Source organism: Plectropomus leopardus, chromosome 12 (genome assembly GCF_008729295.1).
Source record: "Plectropomus leopardus isolate mb chromosome 12, YSFRI_Pleo_2.0, whole genome shotgun sequence".
In the NCBI taxonomy this organism is placed as follows: Eukaryota; Metazoa; Chordata; class Actinopteri; order Perciformes; family Serranidae; genus Plectropomus; species Plectropomus leopardus.
In genome coordinates this window covers 12,174,504-12,191,473 of record NC_056474.1, presented here as the reverse complement: position 1 = coordinate 12,191,473, position 16,970 = coordinate 12,174,504, and the positions used below count along the sequence as shown (strand labels likewise).

Sequence of the window (16,970 nt, the reverse complement as noted above, 5' to 3'; positions counted from 1 at the left end):
CCTTTTTTTTAAAAAAAAAAAAAAAAATTCTTTTGATACTTGTGTGTTTTTGTTGTTGTTTACTTTATGAAATGATGTTTAGTCTGTAATTTTAATCGATGTTTCTATTCTTAAATGCAAAAGCCAGTTTTTGATTACGAATAAAGTTTAAAGGAGGAAAAACGCCTGGCGCACTTCCTGGGGGCTTGGCTCCACAGTGGAGGGGACTTGAGGGCGGAGCCAGCACCGGAAGTCTTCGTGCAGTGGTGGCCTGCAGGCAGACACTCTTGGCTCACTCAGGAATAAATAATCAGTGTAGGAATATTTTGTTTTTGGAAAAACTGCCAGTCAACAGAGGACGCACGTCATATGTAAACAAAAGCCGTACTGAGGAAGCACATACTCGCGGGGCCACTTCACTGACTTCTTGCTAACGTTAAGTTAGCTGCTCTGTTTCAACAATGTTGAAAAAACGTGCGTATAAGACTGAAACTCGTCCGTGCTGTTCTGTCAGGAGATGCAGGGACTTAAACGTGAGTAGGACAAAGCATAAATAATAGTAAATTGGTTAAGATGTGAGTAGAGGAATAGTCCGTTAGCCGCTAAGCTAATTTATGCAGCGTAAAATGTCATAGGTTTATGCTAATAATGTTAGCATGTTGTATATGTGGAGGAAATGTGACCTACAAAAGTTCGCTGTTTTGTATATGATCCTAAACAGTTATTATTAAGATTTACTTTAGTGATGAGATCTTGTTATTCCAGATTCTTAAGATGTTGAGAGAAGTTTGTCATCAAGTCAGACAGCCTTGAAGATTTTGGAAAAAGATTAGGGTTTGAATTATATTGAAAACGTTTTTTCCAGAGAATGTTTCAAACAGAATGAACCAGTTTTAATTTTTTCCAATTATATATAGCGGTTTTTATCCTTTCCGGATAAAGCAAGGAAAGGGGTGGCAGCTTCTCTTGTAACCGACTTTGTTAAATGAGCAAATAATAAGAATATATCGATTGCACGCCCCTATATCGAATCAAAATCGTATCGTGGTAGACTTTGGACAATGATACGTTATTTGCCGATTTCACAAAGTATCAATACAATATTGTATCGTAGTGCAACCAGTGATTTACAGCCCTACTAGATATGCGTCCTGCGTCCCCTGACACATTAAATTCTAAAAGGACGCGATGCCCACACCCATAACTTGCTGGACCCGGCAGCTGGTTCCCCTCTAATGGTCCAGGGACTGCCGTCTGTGGGGCCTGACCAGAAGGTCACAATCGGTCCATCTTTAGCTCCCAATACTGCATTATATCACCCGATAATGCAACATTGTGAAAATTACTATGACTTTTTCACAGCATTTTTCATGGCATACTATACTATGACGTTCTTTTAAATACTATACTGTGATTTTTACATGACATATTTATGGAAGACTATACCATGACTTTTTTAAATGACATTTGCATGTCAAAATTATTTAAAGCAGTGATATTGCTTACCCTGTTTTGAAACTATTTCTCATGTCACAGAGTCTGCTGAGAGTTAGACTTGTGTTTCAGATATTATCATATTTTTGATAATATGTTGGTGTTTTTGTTGCTGTACCTCACATAGATGTGACACATGCCTGCCAGCCTGCCCTCATACCTGGCTTTCTGAGTTCGGTGCGCTGCTGTTTGCTGGCATGTGGTGGTGTCAACAGAGTTGGCATGAGGGGACACAGCAATCGGCTTTTGTCATCACTAGTTCTACAATGTTGGTTTGGTACATCTCTTAACTTTTCATCAAACGCCAGCATCAGGTCAAAATTTAATTTTGTCTAAAACTGTGTTTTTCTGACCAAATACCTACCTTTTGCGTATTACCTACTGTTAATAAAAGCCATGACATGTCATAAAATGAAGCACTCACTGATATCCATAGTTGATCAATAAATAGTGGTTTATTTTAACAACAGGTATGGCTTATATACAAGTGCATTATGTCTGTTAAAACAAAAACAAAATGAAACCAAACAATCAGAAATTATAAATGGTACAATCCATGGTTTTTACATTCATTCAAATCTCCGCTCAGGAGATTCTGAGTCGCACGGTTGAGAGAAGCGAAACCTGAAATGCGTACACTTGGGTCTGTTTTTATCTAAGTTCAAAACTCTTCATCAGTTCTTGTTATGATCTATGATCCTTCATCTTACGCTGGGCCTTTCCACACATTTAGCCTACTATTTACAAAGGCATAACCTTTTTTTTTTTTCTTTTTTTTTTTGCTTTTTTTTGCTTTTCCACCAATCACTGTCTCCTAGTCTGCCCTATCGCTGGTGCTAACATTGCTTTGGATTGCTTTTACTGATTTTTACTGTAATTTTACTCCCACCAGCACCGTAAAATAGCTGCATTGGGAGTTGTGAAAATGGAAGCAACAGATCTTAGAGAAGACACTGGTTGTATTGTGCTGTGTCACTGTCTTTACACTGGTGTTGCATGGGGTTTTGGCAAAACACAGTTTGATTTCTGCACACTGAGACACACCAACACTCACAGACGAGGACTCAGTAATGTGAAGCCACTGACCACTGCAGTCAGCCCACTTTTTTACTGCAGATGCCAAGAATTCCTTATTAAATCAAGTGTTAACACCCTCTTCCACAAAGTAGTTTCCATGTGCATCTATTGCAAAAGTTAATGTGTTAATTTCTGTATTCAAAATCACTCTCCATTCTCTCTTTTTTTTCTTCTTTTTTTTTTGCTTTCAAGACGCCAAGCTCCTCCAAATTTGACATCACATGATTGCAGGGCATTGTGCTTTGAGGCTTAGCAGCATGGCATGTTACACAAATGTTCATATCAGTTTCACTAAATGGAAGTTTGTTGACTTGATCCGTTAAAGGACCAATGAACTGAAGCAAAAACAACACAGGCAGATTTGCTCAATCATTCAGATACCTTAAGATATGCAGCGCCTTTGTCAGTGTACGTAGAGGAAAGAAAAGGAGGATTTTGGTGAGAATAGTACCTGTAAGGTTCTTCATAAATGTACCACAGGATGGTGTGAATAACACAAATCTGGTGTTGACTCCTGAATAATAGATCACCAATACTCCCTGTATAAATGTAATATGATATACTGTGAGTTTTATCACATTTCAAAATGACAAGACATCATTCAGTTGGCTCTGAAGTTGTACAGTAACGTGTTATTATTATTATCATTATTACATTGTAAACAGTGGTCTATCCGTAATCACTCATCTTTCTCTGACAAATATTACAACCTCTAAAGTGTGTACTTAACCCTGTCAAGTTACACACAAGTCAAGTATGATGCTGTCCACATATGGACACAGGCTTTGGAAGAGAAAGTGCCTCCTTAGGCAAAGAGTTTGTCAATTTCAGATTATGAAGGTTAATCTGCCTATAAATAAGGATTTGACCTGTATTTTAAAATGTCATTTTGACAAATATGACGTATTGCATTTTTTTTTAAGGTAAACTTTGTTGTGCATCTGAATTTATGAACATTTTGACATACAGTACATAAACTATGTTAATGCCAAAACATGATTTGGAAAACACACTTCAGGTTAGCGAAGCTGTTGGCAATCACATTGATCATTTTTGTCATCCATTGGTTTCATTTCAAAGAAAGCTTTTGTGTCTTTTTAAGGTTTGCTTTTAAGGTTTTGTTTTGCTGACACGTTCACGATTATTTTCATGCTTTGTCCCAACTGCAAAGAATAAAGTGGCACCACACTGAGGTGCCACAAATACTGTAAGAATGTAGTATAGCTTTGTACAATAAGGGCACGCCATGGGAGATTATTCAAAAATAATACTTTGAATTTAAAAGAAAAAAGACTGAAGCTCAACAACTAAGTATGCATTTACTTACAAGATCACATTTACAAATAAAAGCATTTGCATACCATAAATTCCATTGACTGAAACGATTGGAAAAATAAAAGTTTCTTCAGACCGACAAAATACGGGTCATTCTTTTCTCTAGTATCGCCGTTCATACAATGAACCACGTTTTGATGAAATTTAGCATATCCAAACTCTAATTAATCAATTGGTGACTTAGCTTCAGTCTTTTACAAATTTGATAAACAATTTAATTCTTTTGTATTTCTGAACTTTGGGATCTGATTCACTTTAATCCACTTACAGGCTATGGCAGGGGGCTGCAACAAACAATATTTCCCCAAACAGGCAAATACTGTTTTTATACTATTTTTTGGCACTATGTCTACATTTAATTTTGGTCAGAGTAGTTTTTTTGGCGCTTTATTTAAAAAAAAAAAAAAATCATTCCAATTTGGATTGTTTACCTCTGTAACGGCAAAAAAATATTCTGTAACATTCAGATTTTTTTTTTGTCCATACAGGTAAGGCGATATTTTTATACAAATATGTTAGACGGACATTTCATTTGAGCAAAAGTACCAGTGATTTGATTTTTTTTGTTTTTGTTTTTAAGCATCATTGTACTTCTCACCAGTCCTCTCAGTGATTGTGGGTATAGTTATAGCAAGTCTCTTTAAAACGACAGACAGTGATTTCCCATTCATTTACATCAAAGTAGTTTATAGGCTGGTGATTTCCAGTGACATTCAAAAAAGAGCAGAAGATACTGTCACATTGTCACAAACCAGCCTCTGGCACTCTCACTTGCATGGTCTCATTTATTGGCTAAATGCAGGAAGGAGGGGCGGGAGACATTGAGAGACATTCAGCATCTCTGTATGACATGTCTACTCAACTCCAGGTGGGGACAGTGTCTCAGTAAGTGCCTGAAGTCTGAGTTGGACAGTTTGTGCCCCCCTCCTCGCCCCCTTCTCAGTTATTCGTGTGGCTGCTTCCTTGTGCAACCGAAAAGCTTCTTCTCCGGGCTGCTGCAACGCTGGATCATAACGATGCCACACCGTTGACAGTGTTGTTTTCTGTGCTGGCATTGTCCCTGATGGAAAGGACACCAGAGTCTATGGGGGAGGAGACGGTGCAGTCCACTATAGAAAGGGGATCAGTTGAGGCTGATTCTGTGACGGAAGTTGGTGCTGAATCTTCGGCAAGGGAACCAGCTGAATCCTGTGTGGGCTGAACAGTCAGAGTGGTAGATTCTGGAGTAGAGGTGTGCACAATGTCTGTGACGGGGAGAATGGTGGGAGCCGGTGCGGTGGTGTTGACAGTATCTATGACAGGGGGAGTGGAGGATCCCTCTGAGGGCGTATGGCCTGAGTTAATGGGTGGAGGGGGAGTGGGTGAAAGGGGAACAGTGATTGGACTAGGGGGAGAACAAGGAGATACATCATTAACACAGGGGGAGGTGGGCTCTAACTGTGGCGGTTGGGGGTGTATGACAGGAGGTATGGAGGAGTCTCTAGTGGAAGGAGTAGATTCGTCTATTTCTGACTGGATGGGAATGTCAGAGTGTACGCTAATGGAGGGTGGAGCATCGGTAGAAGTGTTGTCTATGAGATCTGTTATGGGAACAGGAGAGGGGGATGAAAGAGGGCTGTCATGCATAGATGGAGTAGTGGAGTCTGCTAAAGTGGCATGAGTGGCCTCTAGCAAAGATGTTTCGAGTTGCGGGACGATACCATCTATCTCATTTCCCACGGGACTGGGGGATTCTAATGTGGAGCTAGGCGGGGGTTCGATGATGGGCGTGGTGCAGATCAACAAGGAGGCAGGCACAATTTGAGAGAGGGGGGGGGGGGAAGGGGGAGCACCTGGACTCTTTTGTAGGGGAAGGACTGATGTCGTTCATTTCAAGAACGGCAGAATCTGTCAATGGATCAACAGAATCTAAGACTATTGCGGGAGGTTCTTCGGCATTGGCTAAAAGTGGGTCTGTGACGCTTGGGGGTTTGTGTAAAGGCGTGGAAGACAGCAGATGCTCTTTACTGACATGTATGACGCTGTCTTTTCCCAGGGCTTTGATGGGAGTCATGGATAAAGATGAAACTGAGTGACCATTGGGGTCTTTTGGTTCAGGCTTGCCAGGGTGGCCCTCCATGAAGGTGGGAGCAGATGCATCTCCAAATGACGGAGCGGTCAAATCAACAGCTGAAGAGGCAGTGGAGTCCATGGTGGACACAGCGGTGGCGGCTGCTTCGTGGAGCGGCGTATCATGCACCCTGGTGTAGTCCCTGCTGCTCTCAGATTGGACCAGCAGGAGGCGCTGTTCCCCCGGTTTCCTCGGGGGAAGGAGAGGTTGACGGGTGTAGCTCTCGCCGTCAGCCAGGGTCTCGGGTAGAGGCTGATAGCGCGTCTCGGGCAGCAGGAGAATGCAGATGATGCAGATGAGAGTGCAGCAGGCAAAGATAATGTGGTGTAGAAAATAGCCCTTCTGATTGTGGAGCTCCATGATGGGTGCAGTCAACATACCAAAGCCAGCACTGGCGAGGACCAGGCCCAGCCCACCGCCCCTATGGTGAGATGGAAAATGTTATCACGTGGTAGGTTTAAGGATTTATGATCACACATACCAAAAAAACTCATAAACCTCTTAGAAACCAGCCAAAGAAAGACAATTCACAACAATTAAAGTAAATCATGAATTACATGTTGTACTCAACTGTCACCTAAATCATTTCTACAGAGGGAGGATCTCATTTTTGGCCTCTGTTGACGGATCACTGCCATTTTAGCAGACAGCAGCAGAGAGTGCTGCAGTACCACTGAACACCCTCCTCCACATGCAGTCCCACCCTCTCCCGTAACTGCCTAAACACAACACCAGAGGGCGTCCTTGGCGCACTGTCAGCAGAGCAAAACCCCTTACATAACCCCAGATAATGAATATCCAGTGCTGTGTCATATATTCTCAAAGGGGATGGCTAATTTGTAAAAGATGTGGATTACATTTGACACTGGACCGTGAGAGTCTGTTCGATGATTTCATACCCTCCTGTAACAGGAGGTGGGGCAGCTAATCCATCTGCAGGAACACATGATGCAACGGACACCAACAACTATAGTAATTGAATCATAATAATCAGGGCAGTAAATCCGGTGTAGAAAACACACTAAAAACTTCTGCAGCAATTGTAAATCCAAAGGCTACACAAATTAAAGCAAACATGAACATACTGTAGATTAATCACACATGTTTAAGAATGTCCTATACATTAAAAACACAAACGCTTCAAGAGAAAAGCAAATTTTTTGCCTTTTGTTCTCCTATAATAATACACTTTTCCTTTGTTTCAGTGGGCCTACCTGATCACAGTAGGCGTGATCTCAGCGCAGAAGAAGATGCTCAGGTTGCTGACTGCGTGGGAGGAGAACATGCCGATGATGGAGAAGGCGATGGAAAAGTTCTTATTCAGCCTACCTGAGCTATCTGCAGACAAAGCAGAAGACATACAAGTACGGTGATTTGTACTCAGTACCCTGTGTAGTCTGGAGAAGACGTATGTAAGTAAGGGCAGGGGAGGGGCTTCTTCTCTGCTCTTCAGATGTTCACTATTTTTTCCTAAAAAGCCTAAAAAAGAAGGTATTCTAGAATTTCAGCCCTAATAATTAGACAGTGGATTTCTCCGTATTCAGATGGTTAAAAATGAAGGATAAATTGAAGCAAAAATAGGCTGTAATATTTTGAATTTTTATAAGCAGCTGTATATGCAAATCTAAAATTTAATCATTGCCAGAGACTTCTATGATGGATCACAAGTGACATAGAAATAGTAATAAAGCACTTAATTAATCAATAACTAATTGTACAAAATAGGCAATAATACATGTGTTTGCAAATACACTTAAAGGTAACATTTAAATACTTTTTTATTTATATATTTGAAATAATTAACTTAAAAACAATCTAAATGAATGTCTTTTTAAAAAAAGTTTTTTAAGTTGAGAAAGTTAAAACACAATTATTATTTTGGTTTCACAATTTGAAAAAAATTCCAACTCTAGGATCGTGTGACTGAGAGGATGTTACCTATTAAAGGGAGAGATCTGATTAATTCCTTCAGGCTTTGCTGATTATTCTTGGTAGCCCAGAAAGTCTGGCCTTCCCTACTTAGGCTGCTGCCCCCGTGACCCGACCCCAGATAAGTGGTAGAAAATGGATGGATGGACATTTTAATGCTCAAATCCCAGTGGTATTTAAATTTCAAGATCAAGTATTATGTAGCATTGACATTTCAAAATTATGTATTTTTAAATTCCAAAAATTTGCAAATAATCTATATTTTGAAATTTGCATTTAAAAAAAAATAGAATCTGACACAACAGATGTGTGTAGAGTAATTTGAATTTAAAAATTAGGCATGTAGATGCATATAAAATTGCTGCCATATAATATCATGTACCGTATCACCTCAATTAAAAATATGATTCTAAAATATATTGTAGATACTACAGCTGTATGTAGAATCAATGTGTCTATTAATTCTCAAGCACATGAGTCACTGAAACTAGATCATAACGCAGATCTTTACAAGCATTTTACGATGTATCATCACAGCTGATTTCAAACTACATTTAGAAAACTAAAGTGCTAAAAAGCTTTGGTCTAATAAAATTTTACTGTTTCCCAGTGCTAATGTTTATTTTGACAAGTTATTGAGGAATTGGCTTGCATACAAAGAGCTCATTTTAGCAAAGATGACTTGAATGGAGTGCCTTTTTGAACGAATACCACACGTTGAAGATGGCATAAAGACAATCAGAGGAAACTGCTCTGTGATCAGCTTTTGGTGTCCACAGGGGGATTAGTGTGGAAAGACAAGAGTGATAAAACAAGAGAACAATGTTTGTTTGATTCACAACTTAATAACAAAGACCCTTTTCAACACAAAGGGGATAAATAAGTGAAAAGCTAGTCATAATTACATCTAGGACTTCATTATGTGTCTCTGCAGGGCTTGTATACACGTAATGAATTACTGCAGGATGTCTGTATGCAGCAGAATTTTCTAAAACCTCGTCAAGACAATACAGCAATCTAAGTGATGTTAAAAAAATCAGTTCACACTTTAAAAGTATGTAAAGATAATGAAAACATCGAGGGAAGAGTTCTCAATTACTGATCAGTTTATCTCCCAAACTCAAACACAAGACTCAAAAAGAGTGGAAATAAAGAGATTATCATACCTATATTCAGATGGCCACTGTACTTCCCCAGCACTAGAAGAGAATGAGAGAGACACAAAGAAAACAATCATCGCATGTGCTCTGACAGTCAATTAAATCTGGTGTCGAACTTTAAAATAAAAACATGCACAAGTGTTGTGCAGTGTCAACATGCACTGTTACAAGCTTCAAACACGAACATGAAACACGAGCGTGACCTTGATGTGTTGACTCCGGTTAAACATTACGGCTCGCTCATTTGTAAGTGAATAAACTGACTTGTGCATGGGGCACTTTTTTGGTAAACATTGACTTAAAACGGCTGTTTGTAATCATGTTCGACTAAGCCATTAGAAACAACGAAAGGAAACCAAGTGTTAATGTTAGCATTCATAGCATGTGTATATGAGACACAGGCTGAAATCAATATTATTAAATTAAAACAGATATTTTGCAAGATTGGCTTATATAAATGAATATAAAAATAAAAATTATCAGTTATTGCATCAGACAAAAGTATTCACATATTTTAATCATTTTTGCAATAACTTCTTCAGTTACTTTTTAATTATCTTGGAATCATTCACTAAGCCAGCGTTTCTATGCAAATGACTAAATTGAAAGTCAATAAAAAATACTGATGAATTATTATACAGCCCTCACAGGAGACCTCTGTCATACAGGTTCCTCTCAGTTGATACAGCTTCCTCTTAAACTGTGTGCAAAACTTCCACCAAAGATTAATATTCTATATATTCATTTAAATGTTTAATAAGCAATTCAAGTACTTTCAATACCATCCAACATGGGCTTTAAAATGTGTCAGAAATATGGGTAATACTTTTTTGGATAGTACACCTATGGATAGTTTAGTCTTTATGACATTTCAGCAATTTATTGGATGAAATTTAACAATTCAATTGTTTTGCTTTGTCTGTAGGTGTTTTGATATACCGTATCTGACAATCACTGCATATAGGTTGAGCGAATGATGATGATGGTTGAGCGACAAGTTCACTTAAATTATTTCTGAAAATATAGAAGTATATTTATAAATTGTAACATATAATGGTGATATCTTCTGTTGTTCTATCCAAATAAAGTGTTACCCAAATTTATTCATTCAATTTTTTAAAATGCTAAAACATTTTCTGCCATAAATGAGTATGTACTTAGTGCATTAGTGTGATGCTGAAAAAGTCATGGTACAGCATTTTGAAGCAGTTTATAGTATGGCATGTTGAAAAAGCAGTCCAAAGTCAATATTTTAAGTGTTTTAAAGTCATTGTATAGTATGTTGAAGCACATTAAATTTTATCAACTATTTTCGAAGTTCCCTTTTGCTCTGTGCTTTTGGAAACAACCCTTCAAAATTCACGTCCTGGGTAAGATTTGATCACACAATCTCTGAGTCACTTAAGCAAGCACCTTAACTCTCTGAGCCGATCCTCCCAACACTTCAACTGTTTTCCAAGTTCTATTCCTCTCCCTCCTTCTCATGCTTCTGTAAAATTCACAATATATGTTGTAATATATATATAATGTTGAAAAAACCGACAAAACCTCATAATTTAGCATGTCACAAAAATGGCCAAAAAACACATAGTATAGTATGGCAAAAAACAACAATTTTGACATGTCCAAAAACTGGTTGCAAAAGACAAATTACAGTTTGTAGAGTCGTGTCATAGCATGAATTGTCGTATAGGATCAAAAACGTCGTAATTTAGCATTTCGAAGAAACGACCGAAAACCGCATTGTATACTATGGTGAAAAGCCTCAAATTTTGACTGCCCACAAAAATGGCTGTAACAACATAGAATAACTTCTACAGACGTGACATAGTATACAAAGTTGGAAAAAAGGCCCAAAAAAGCTAGTATAGTATGTCGAAAAAAGTCAAATTTGGACCGCTCCTAAAAATGGCTGAAAACAACATAGAATAGCTTGTAGAGATGCGACATAGTATATAAAGTGGGAATAAAGGCCCAAAAAGGCCAAAACCTCATAATTTAGAAGGTCAGAAAAATGGCAGAAAAGGCAATAGTATAGTATGTCAAAAAAAGTCAAATTTTGACCGCTCTTAAAATGGCTGAAAACAACACAGAATAGCTTGTAGAGACACATCATAGTATACAAAGTGAGAATGAAAGCCAAAAAAGGCCAAAACCCACATATTGTAGCATGTCCGAAAAATGGCCAAAAAGGCAATAGTATAGTATGTCGAAAAAAAAAAATCACATTTTGACTGCTCCTAAAAATGTCTGAAAACAACATTGAATAGCATGTAGAGACGCGTAATCGTATACAAAGCGAGAATGAAAGCCAAAAAAAGCCAAAAACCACATGTTGTAGCATGTCAAACAAATGGAAAAAAAGGCAATAGTATAGTATATCGAAGAAAGTCAAATTTTGACCGCTCCGAAAAAAGGCTGAAAACGACCTAGAATAGCTTGCAGAAACGCGGCATAGCATACAAAGTGTGAATAAAGGCCAAAAAAGGCCAAAAACCTTAAAAATTACCACCACCACCAATTACCATTATTATAGCTCGTAGAGTCGCATCATAACATACAATGTCGAAAAACAACATATTATAGCTCGTGGAGACACGTCGTATTATACAATGTCGAAAAAAAGGTCAGAAATGTCATAATTTAGCATGCAGAAAAAACTGCCGAAAACACCGTAGTATAGTATGTCAAAAAAACGTCTAATTTTGAAATGTCAAAGAAATGTTGAAAACAACATATTATGGCTTGTAAAGACATGTCACCGAACACAAAGGGCAAAAGTCATAATTTTGCATGTTGAAAATTTGTCAAAATAGTCATGGTTCCAATTGAAAAAAACAGTCATAGTATAGCATGTTAAAGTAGTTTTTAGCATGGCATTTTGAAAAAAATAGTCCAAAAGGCCAATATTTAAAGTGTTTCAGAGAAAGAGCATAGTATGTTGAAAAAAGCCATACTATAGCATGTCGAAAAATGGTCAAAAAATTGATCGCTCCAAATGTTAATAAAAGCCATACTAAAGCAGGAAACCTCAGCGAACTTCTCAAACCAGAAGGAGAAAAAAAGCAAGATAGTACTAAACTGCTATCTCTGTGAGGACAACAGGACCGTTCAGCCTCTGCCTGGATCCTTGGAACCACACAGCAGTAACCGAACCAGAACCACTGATCTTCAACCAGCAACCCAAAGAACTCTTCTCCCACTCCTGGATTGGCAATTAACATCTGGGCATAAGCATTAGGACGTAAGTACAGGCTGAGCAAAACTGTTTACATTGTATTTCATCATATTTACCATGTGAAATGTCGTTGTTCCTTTTTGGAAAGTGATAGTATGAACCTGGTTGTATAAAACATCATATTGTAGGTTATAGAGAGATGAGCATGTAAAAAAAAAATGGCCAAAAAGGCAATAGTGTAGTACGTCGAAAAAAGTCAAATTTTAACCGCTCCTAACAATGGCTGGAAACCACCTAAAATAGCTTGTAGAGAAGTGCCATAGTGCACAAAGTGGAAATAAAGGTAAAAAAAAGCCAAAAACCTAATAATTTAGCATGTCCAAAACATGGCCAAAAAGGCAATAGTATAGTATGTCGCAAAAAGTCAAATTTTTACTGCTCCTGAAAATAGCTGAAAACGACCTAGAATAGCTTGTACAGACGGGCCATCGCGCACATAGTGGCAATAAAGGCCAAAAAAACCCCAAACCTCAAAATTTAGCATGTCAAAAAATGGCCAAAAGAGGCAATAGTGTAGTATGGCGAAGAAAGTCAAATTTTGACCGCTCCTAAAAATGGCTGAAAACACCCTAGAATACCTTACAGAGACGCAGCATAGCGCAAAAAGTGGAAATATAGGCCAAAAAAACCCCAAACCTCAAAATTTTCCATGTCAAAAAAATGGCCAAAAGAGGCAATAGTATAGTATGGCGAAAAAAGTCAAATTTGGACCGCTCCTAAAAATGGCTGAAAATGACATACAATAACTTGTAGAGACGTGCCATAGCATACAAAGTCAAATAAAAGGTTAAAGAAGGCCACAAACCTTATAATTTAGCATGTCAAAAAAATGGCCAAAAGAGGCAATAGTATTGTATGGCGAAAAAACTCAAATTTGGACCGCTCCTAAAAATGGCTGAAAACGACCTAGAATACCTTGTAAAGATGCGCCATAGCGCACAAAGTGGAAATAAAGACCAAAAAGGGCCAAAACCCTCAAAATTTAGCATGTCAAAAAAAATGGACAAAAGAGGCAATAGTATAGTATGGCGAAAAAAGTCAAATTTGGACCGCTCCTAAAAATGGCTGAAAACCACCTAGAATAGCTTGTAGAGACACGCCATTATGCACAAAGTGGAAATAAAGACCAAAAAGGGCCAAAAGCCTCAAAATTTAGCATGTCAAAAAAATGGACAAAAGAGGCAATAGTATAGTATGACGAAAAAAGTCAAATTTTGACCCCTCCTAAAATGGCTGAAAAACCACCTAGGATACCCTGTAGAGATGCGCCATAGCGCACAAAGTGGAAATAAAGGCCAAAAAGGACCAAAAACCTCAAAATTTTGCATGTCAAAAAAATGGCCAAAAGAGGCAATAGCGAATAGTATGGCGAAAAAAGTCAAATTTGGACCGCTCCTAAAAATGGCTGAAAATGACATACAATAACCTCTAGAGACGTGCCATAGCATACAAAGTCAAATAAAAGGTTAAAGAAGGCCACAAACCTTATAATTTAGCATGTCAAAAAAATGGCCAAAAGAGGCAATAGTATAGTATGGCGAAAAAAGTCAAATTTGGACCCCTCCTAAAAATAGCTGAAAACCACCTAGAATAGCTTGTAGAGACGCGCCATAGCGCACAAAGTGGAAATAAAGGCCAAAAAAGGCCAAAAACCTCAAAATTTAGCATATCAAAAAAATGGCCAAAAGAGGCAATAGTATAGTATGGCGAAAAAAGTCAAATCTGGACCGCTCCTAAAAATAGCTGAAAACCACCTAGAATAGCTTGTAGAGACGTGCCATAGCATACAAAGTCAAATAAAAGGTTAAAGAAGGCCACAAATCTCATTATTTAGCATGTGAAAAAAATGGCCAAAAGAGGCAATAGTATAGTATGGCGAAAAAACTCAAATGTGGACCGCTCGTAAAAATGGATGAAAACAACCTAGAATAGCTTGTATAGACGCGCAGTAGGAGAAGAACTGGAAATGAATGCAATAAAAGGCTAAAAACCTTACAATTTAGCATTTTAAAAAAATGGCCGCTCCTCAAAATAGCTGAAAACGACATAGAATAGCTTGTAGACAAGTGCCATAACATACAAAGTGGAAATGAATGCCATAAAAGGCCAAAACCCTAACTATTTAGCATGTCAAAAAAATGGCCAATAAGGCAATATTATAGTATGTCGAAAAAAGTCAAATTTTGATCGCACCTAAAAATGGCTGAAAACAACCTAGAATAGCTTGCAGGGACGCACCATAGCATACAAAGTAGGAATAAAGGCCAAAAACCTAAGAATTTAGCATGTCAAAAAATGGCCAAAAAGGCAATAGTATATGTTAGTATGTCTTTTTTGGATCATGGATCCTCCATAGTTAGTTCAAGTCTCTTTGTCTACCTCAAGGTATGGCTTGTAGTCCAAATCAGCATAAAAAAGTCATATGGCTATATCATTAAAAAAGTCAGGTAATAGTTTATTGTTGGCTATTAGTCATATTTGGTAGCATAATAGCACAGCCAGAAATATTAATTTAGGTGGGTCTGTAATATATAAGGTTTGCAAGAAGTGACCTGCAGATCAACCAAAATAGGTTTTCACTCATTATTTTAAGGTCGTAGTATAGCATGTCATAAAAAGAAGTCATGGTATAACATTTCATAAAATTTCATAAAATTGTCAAGGTGCAGAGGATAAGATGTATAAAATAGTTTTTTTCTCGTTAGGATTCCTTTAGTTTTCATTGTTCAGGAGTTTTTTAACGGGAGCGAGCCCGGTCACTTAAAAAAGTAAAAATACAGAATATAGGAGTTTCACATTAAATGAACAGTGTTTTTCCAGCACTTTTAGACTCACAGGGCTGGGGTATAGGGGCACACAAAAACACAATAATTATTATTTTCAGGCAATTATGCACTAAAGAAAACATACTTTGTATATTATATTCTGTTCCTACCAATATATCGCCCTAACTGGACCTCTAAATCCTGTTACAGAGTGTTTTTCAAATTGAGTACTGCCATAGATTTTTAAAACCAGTAAACAACACTGTGGTATCATCCTGAGTGGAAATGTGTTTCTCATAAAGTACTTACAATTAAGCAGGCCCAGCTGCAGAAGTGATGCCAGGGCAGTGATGATCATAAACATGAGAAGGCCGCCCCGCCGCCCCATCAGGCCCACTGCCGGACACAACGCCATGCAGGATGCCACCGCAATCCCCGCCATGGTGTAATAATCTGCATAGAAGTTATGGAACATGGTCGTCTCCTGAGCTTCAGGGTCCATCATGCTGCGAGCAAAGCAGTGGTGGATCCCATAACCTGTTAGCCTGGGTACAGAACACACATGGGGCTAGGTTAGGCGATACTAGTGGTTAAAGTATGTACAGTAGGAGAGAAATAAGTGAATGATAAAAAGACACAAAAAAAAGCAAGAAGAAACCACACACATGTAAACACTGACTTACTGACACACAAACACACAAACACCAAGCATACACGAGAACAGGAGCAAACACTCACACACTTTCTCTCCTGGTTGTCTAATGTTTCGTAAGGACACAGCTCATGTAAAATTTATGCTGACTTGGGGAGTTGAGGGGATACCGTGCACTGAGGCAGAGCTGTAGCTGGGTCGGCCCAGCGAGAGACGAGGTCTCAGATGGAGAGAAGAGGAGAGATCCCACCAGAGATGAAAAGAGAGAGCAGCACAGAAATGGAAGGGCAAAAGCATTGAGGGCTACTGATCAATGCTTTATCGAACCTTCAGGTTCATAGTGCCATCTTGACTGCACAAAATGGCGCATTTGACTGGCATTGCCTCGCCCCGAACAGGCATACAAGCACACACATGCATTCCCTTTTTTTCTCTCAGCTTTTAGATCTTCCTACACACGTACACACCTTGACTTTAAACTGTTTTCTGAGTACTGATACAAAAAACAAATACTTACGAGTTGACGCAGAGCACAACAATATTCTTCCACAGGTTTCGTGTCCCAACCATTTTCACAATGCAAGTCTTCTTCGGTTTCTTCTGAAGAGCTCTCTGCAATTCTAGAAACAAGCAGACGTGTTAATCTGAGACTGACTGTGTCTGACTTTTGAGGCCAATATACATATTTTAGCTTTAAAATGCAAAGAGTGCAAAGTGTGGTCGTTTTGAATAGTACAAAGTGAAATGGTATGCCTATTAGGACTGCAAAGAATGATTATTTTCATTGTTGATTAATCTTTCAGTTAATTTCTCAATTAATCAAATAGTTGTTTGGTTTCTAAAATGTCTGAAAATGGTGAGAGATGTTGATTAGATTCTTTTTCTGAAGCCCAAGATAATGACCTTAAATGTCTTATTTGGTCCACAACCCAAAGATATTCAGTGTACTGTCATTGTGGAGTGAATAAAGCAGAAAATATTCATATAAAAAAGGATGTAATGATGAGATTATCTTTTTTTGAATGAATGGATGAATCTTTATTGTCATTGTACATGTACAATAAATTAGATGCAATCCTGTAAAATGCAAAGCATATTCAATATATAAATATTATATACATATATATAAAGAAAAAGGACAGATTTAAAAGTTCTAGAAAAAACACATACAAACCATGCAAACCGTATCACATTCTGCAGGTAAACATTGCACGATTCATCTCCATGACAT

General features: G+C 38.1%; 1 protein-coding gene across 1 annotated transcript in view; it reads right to left on the bottom strand.

Annotated features, from left to right (window-relative positions):
• Nucleotides 1-1,909: 1,909 nt before the first annotated feature.
• The window catches only part of LOC121951898 (solute carrier family 22 member 23-like), a 61,674-nt gene continuing 46,613 nt past the window's right edge, over nt 1,910-16,970 (bottom strand). The window contains 6 exon segments of the mRNA XM_042498388.1: nt 1,910-5,721; nt 5,723-6,416; nt 7,210-7,333; nt 9,091-9,123; nt 15,397-15,632; nt 16,257-16,359. Coding sequence (XP_042354322.1) covers nt 4,894-5,721; nt 5,723-6,416; nt 7,210-7,333; nt 9,091-9,123; nt 15,397-15,632; nt 16,257-16,359 — 2,018 coding nt within the window. The 3' untranslated portion in view covers nt 1,910-4,893.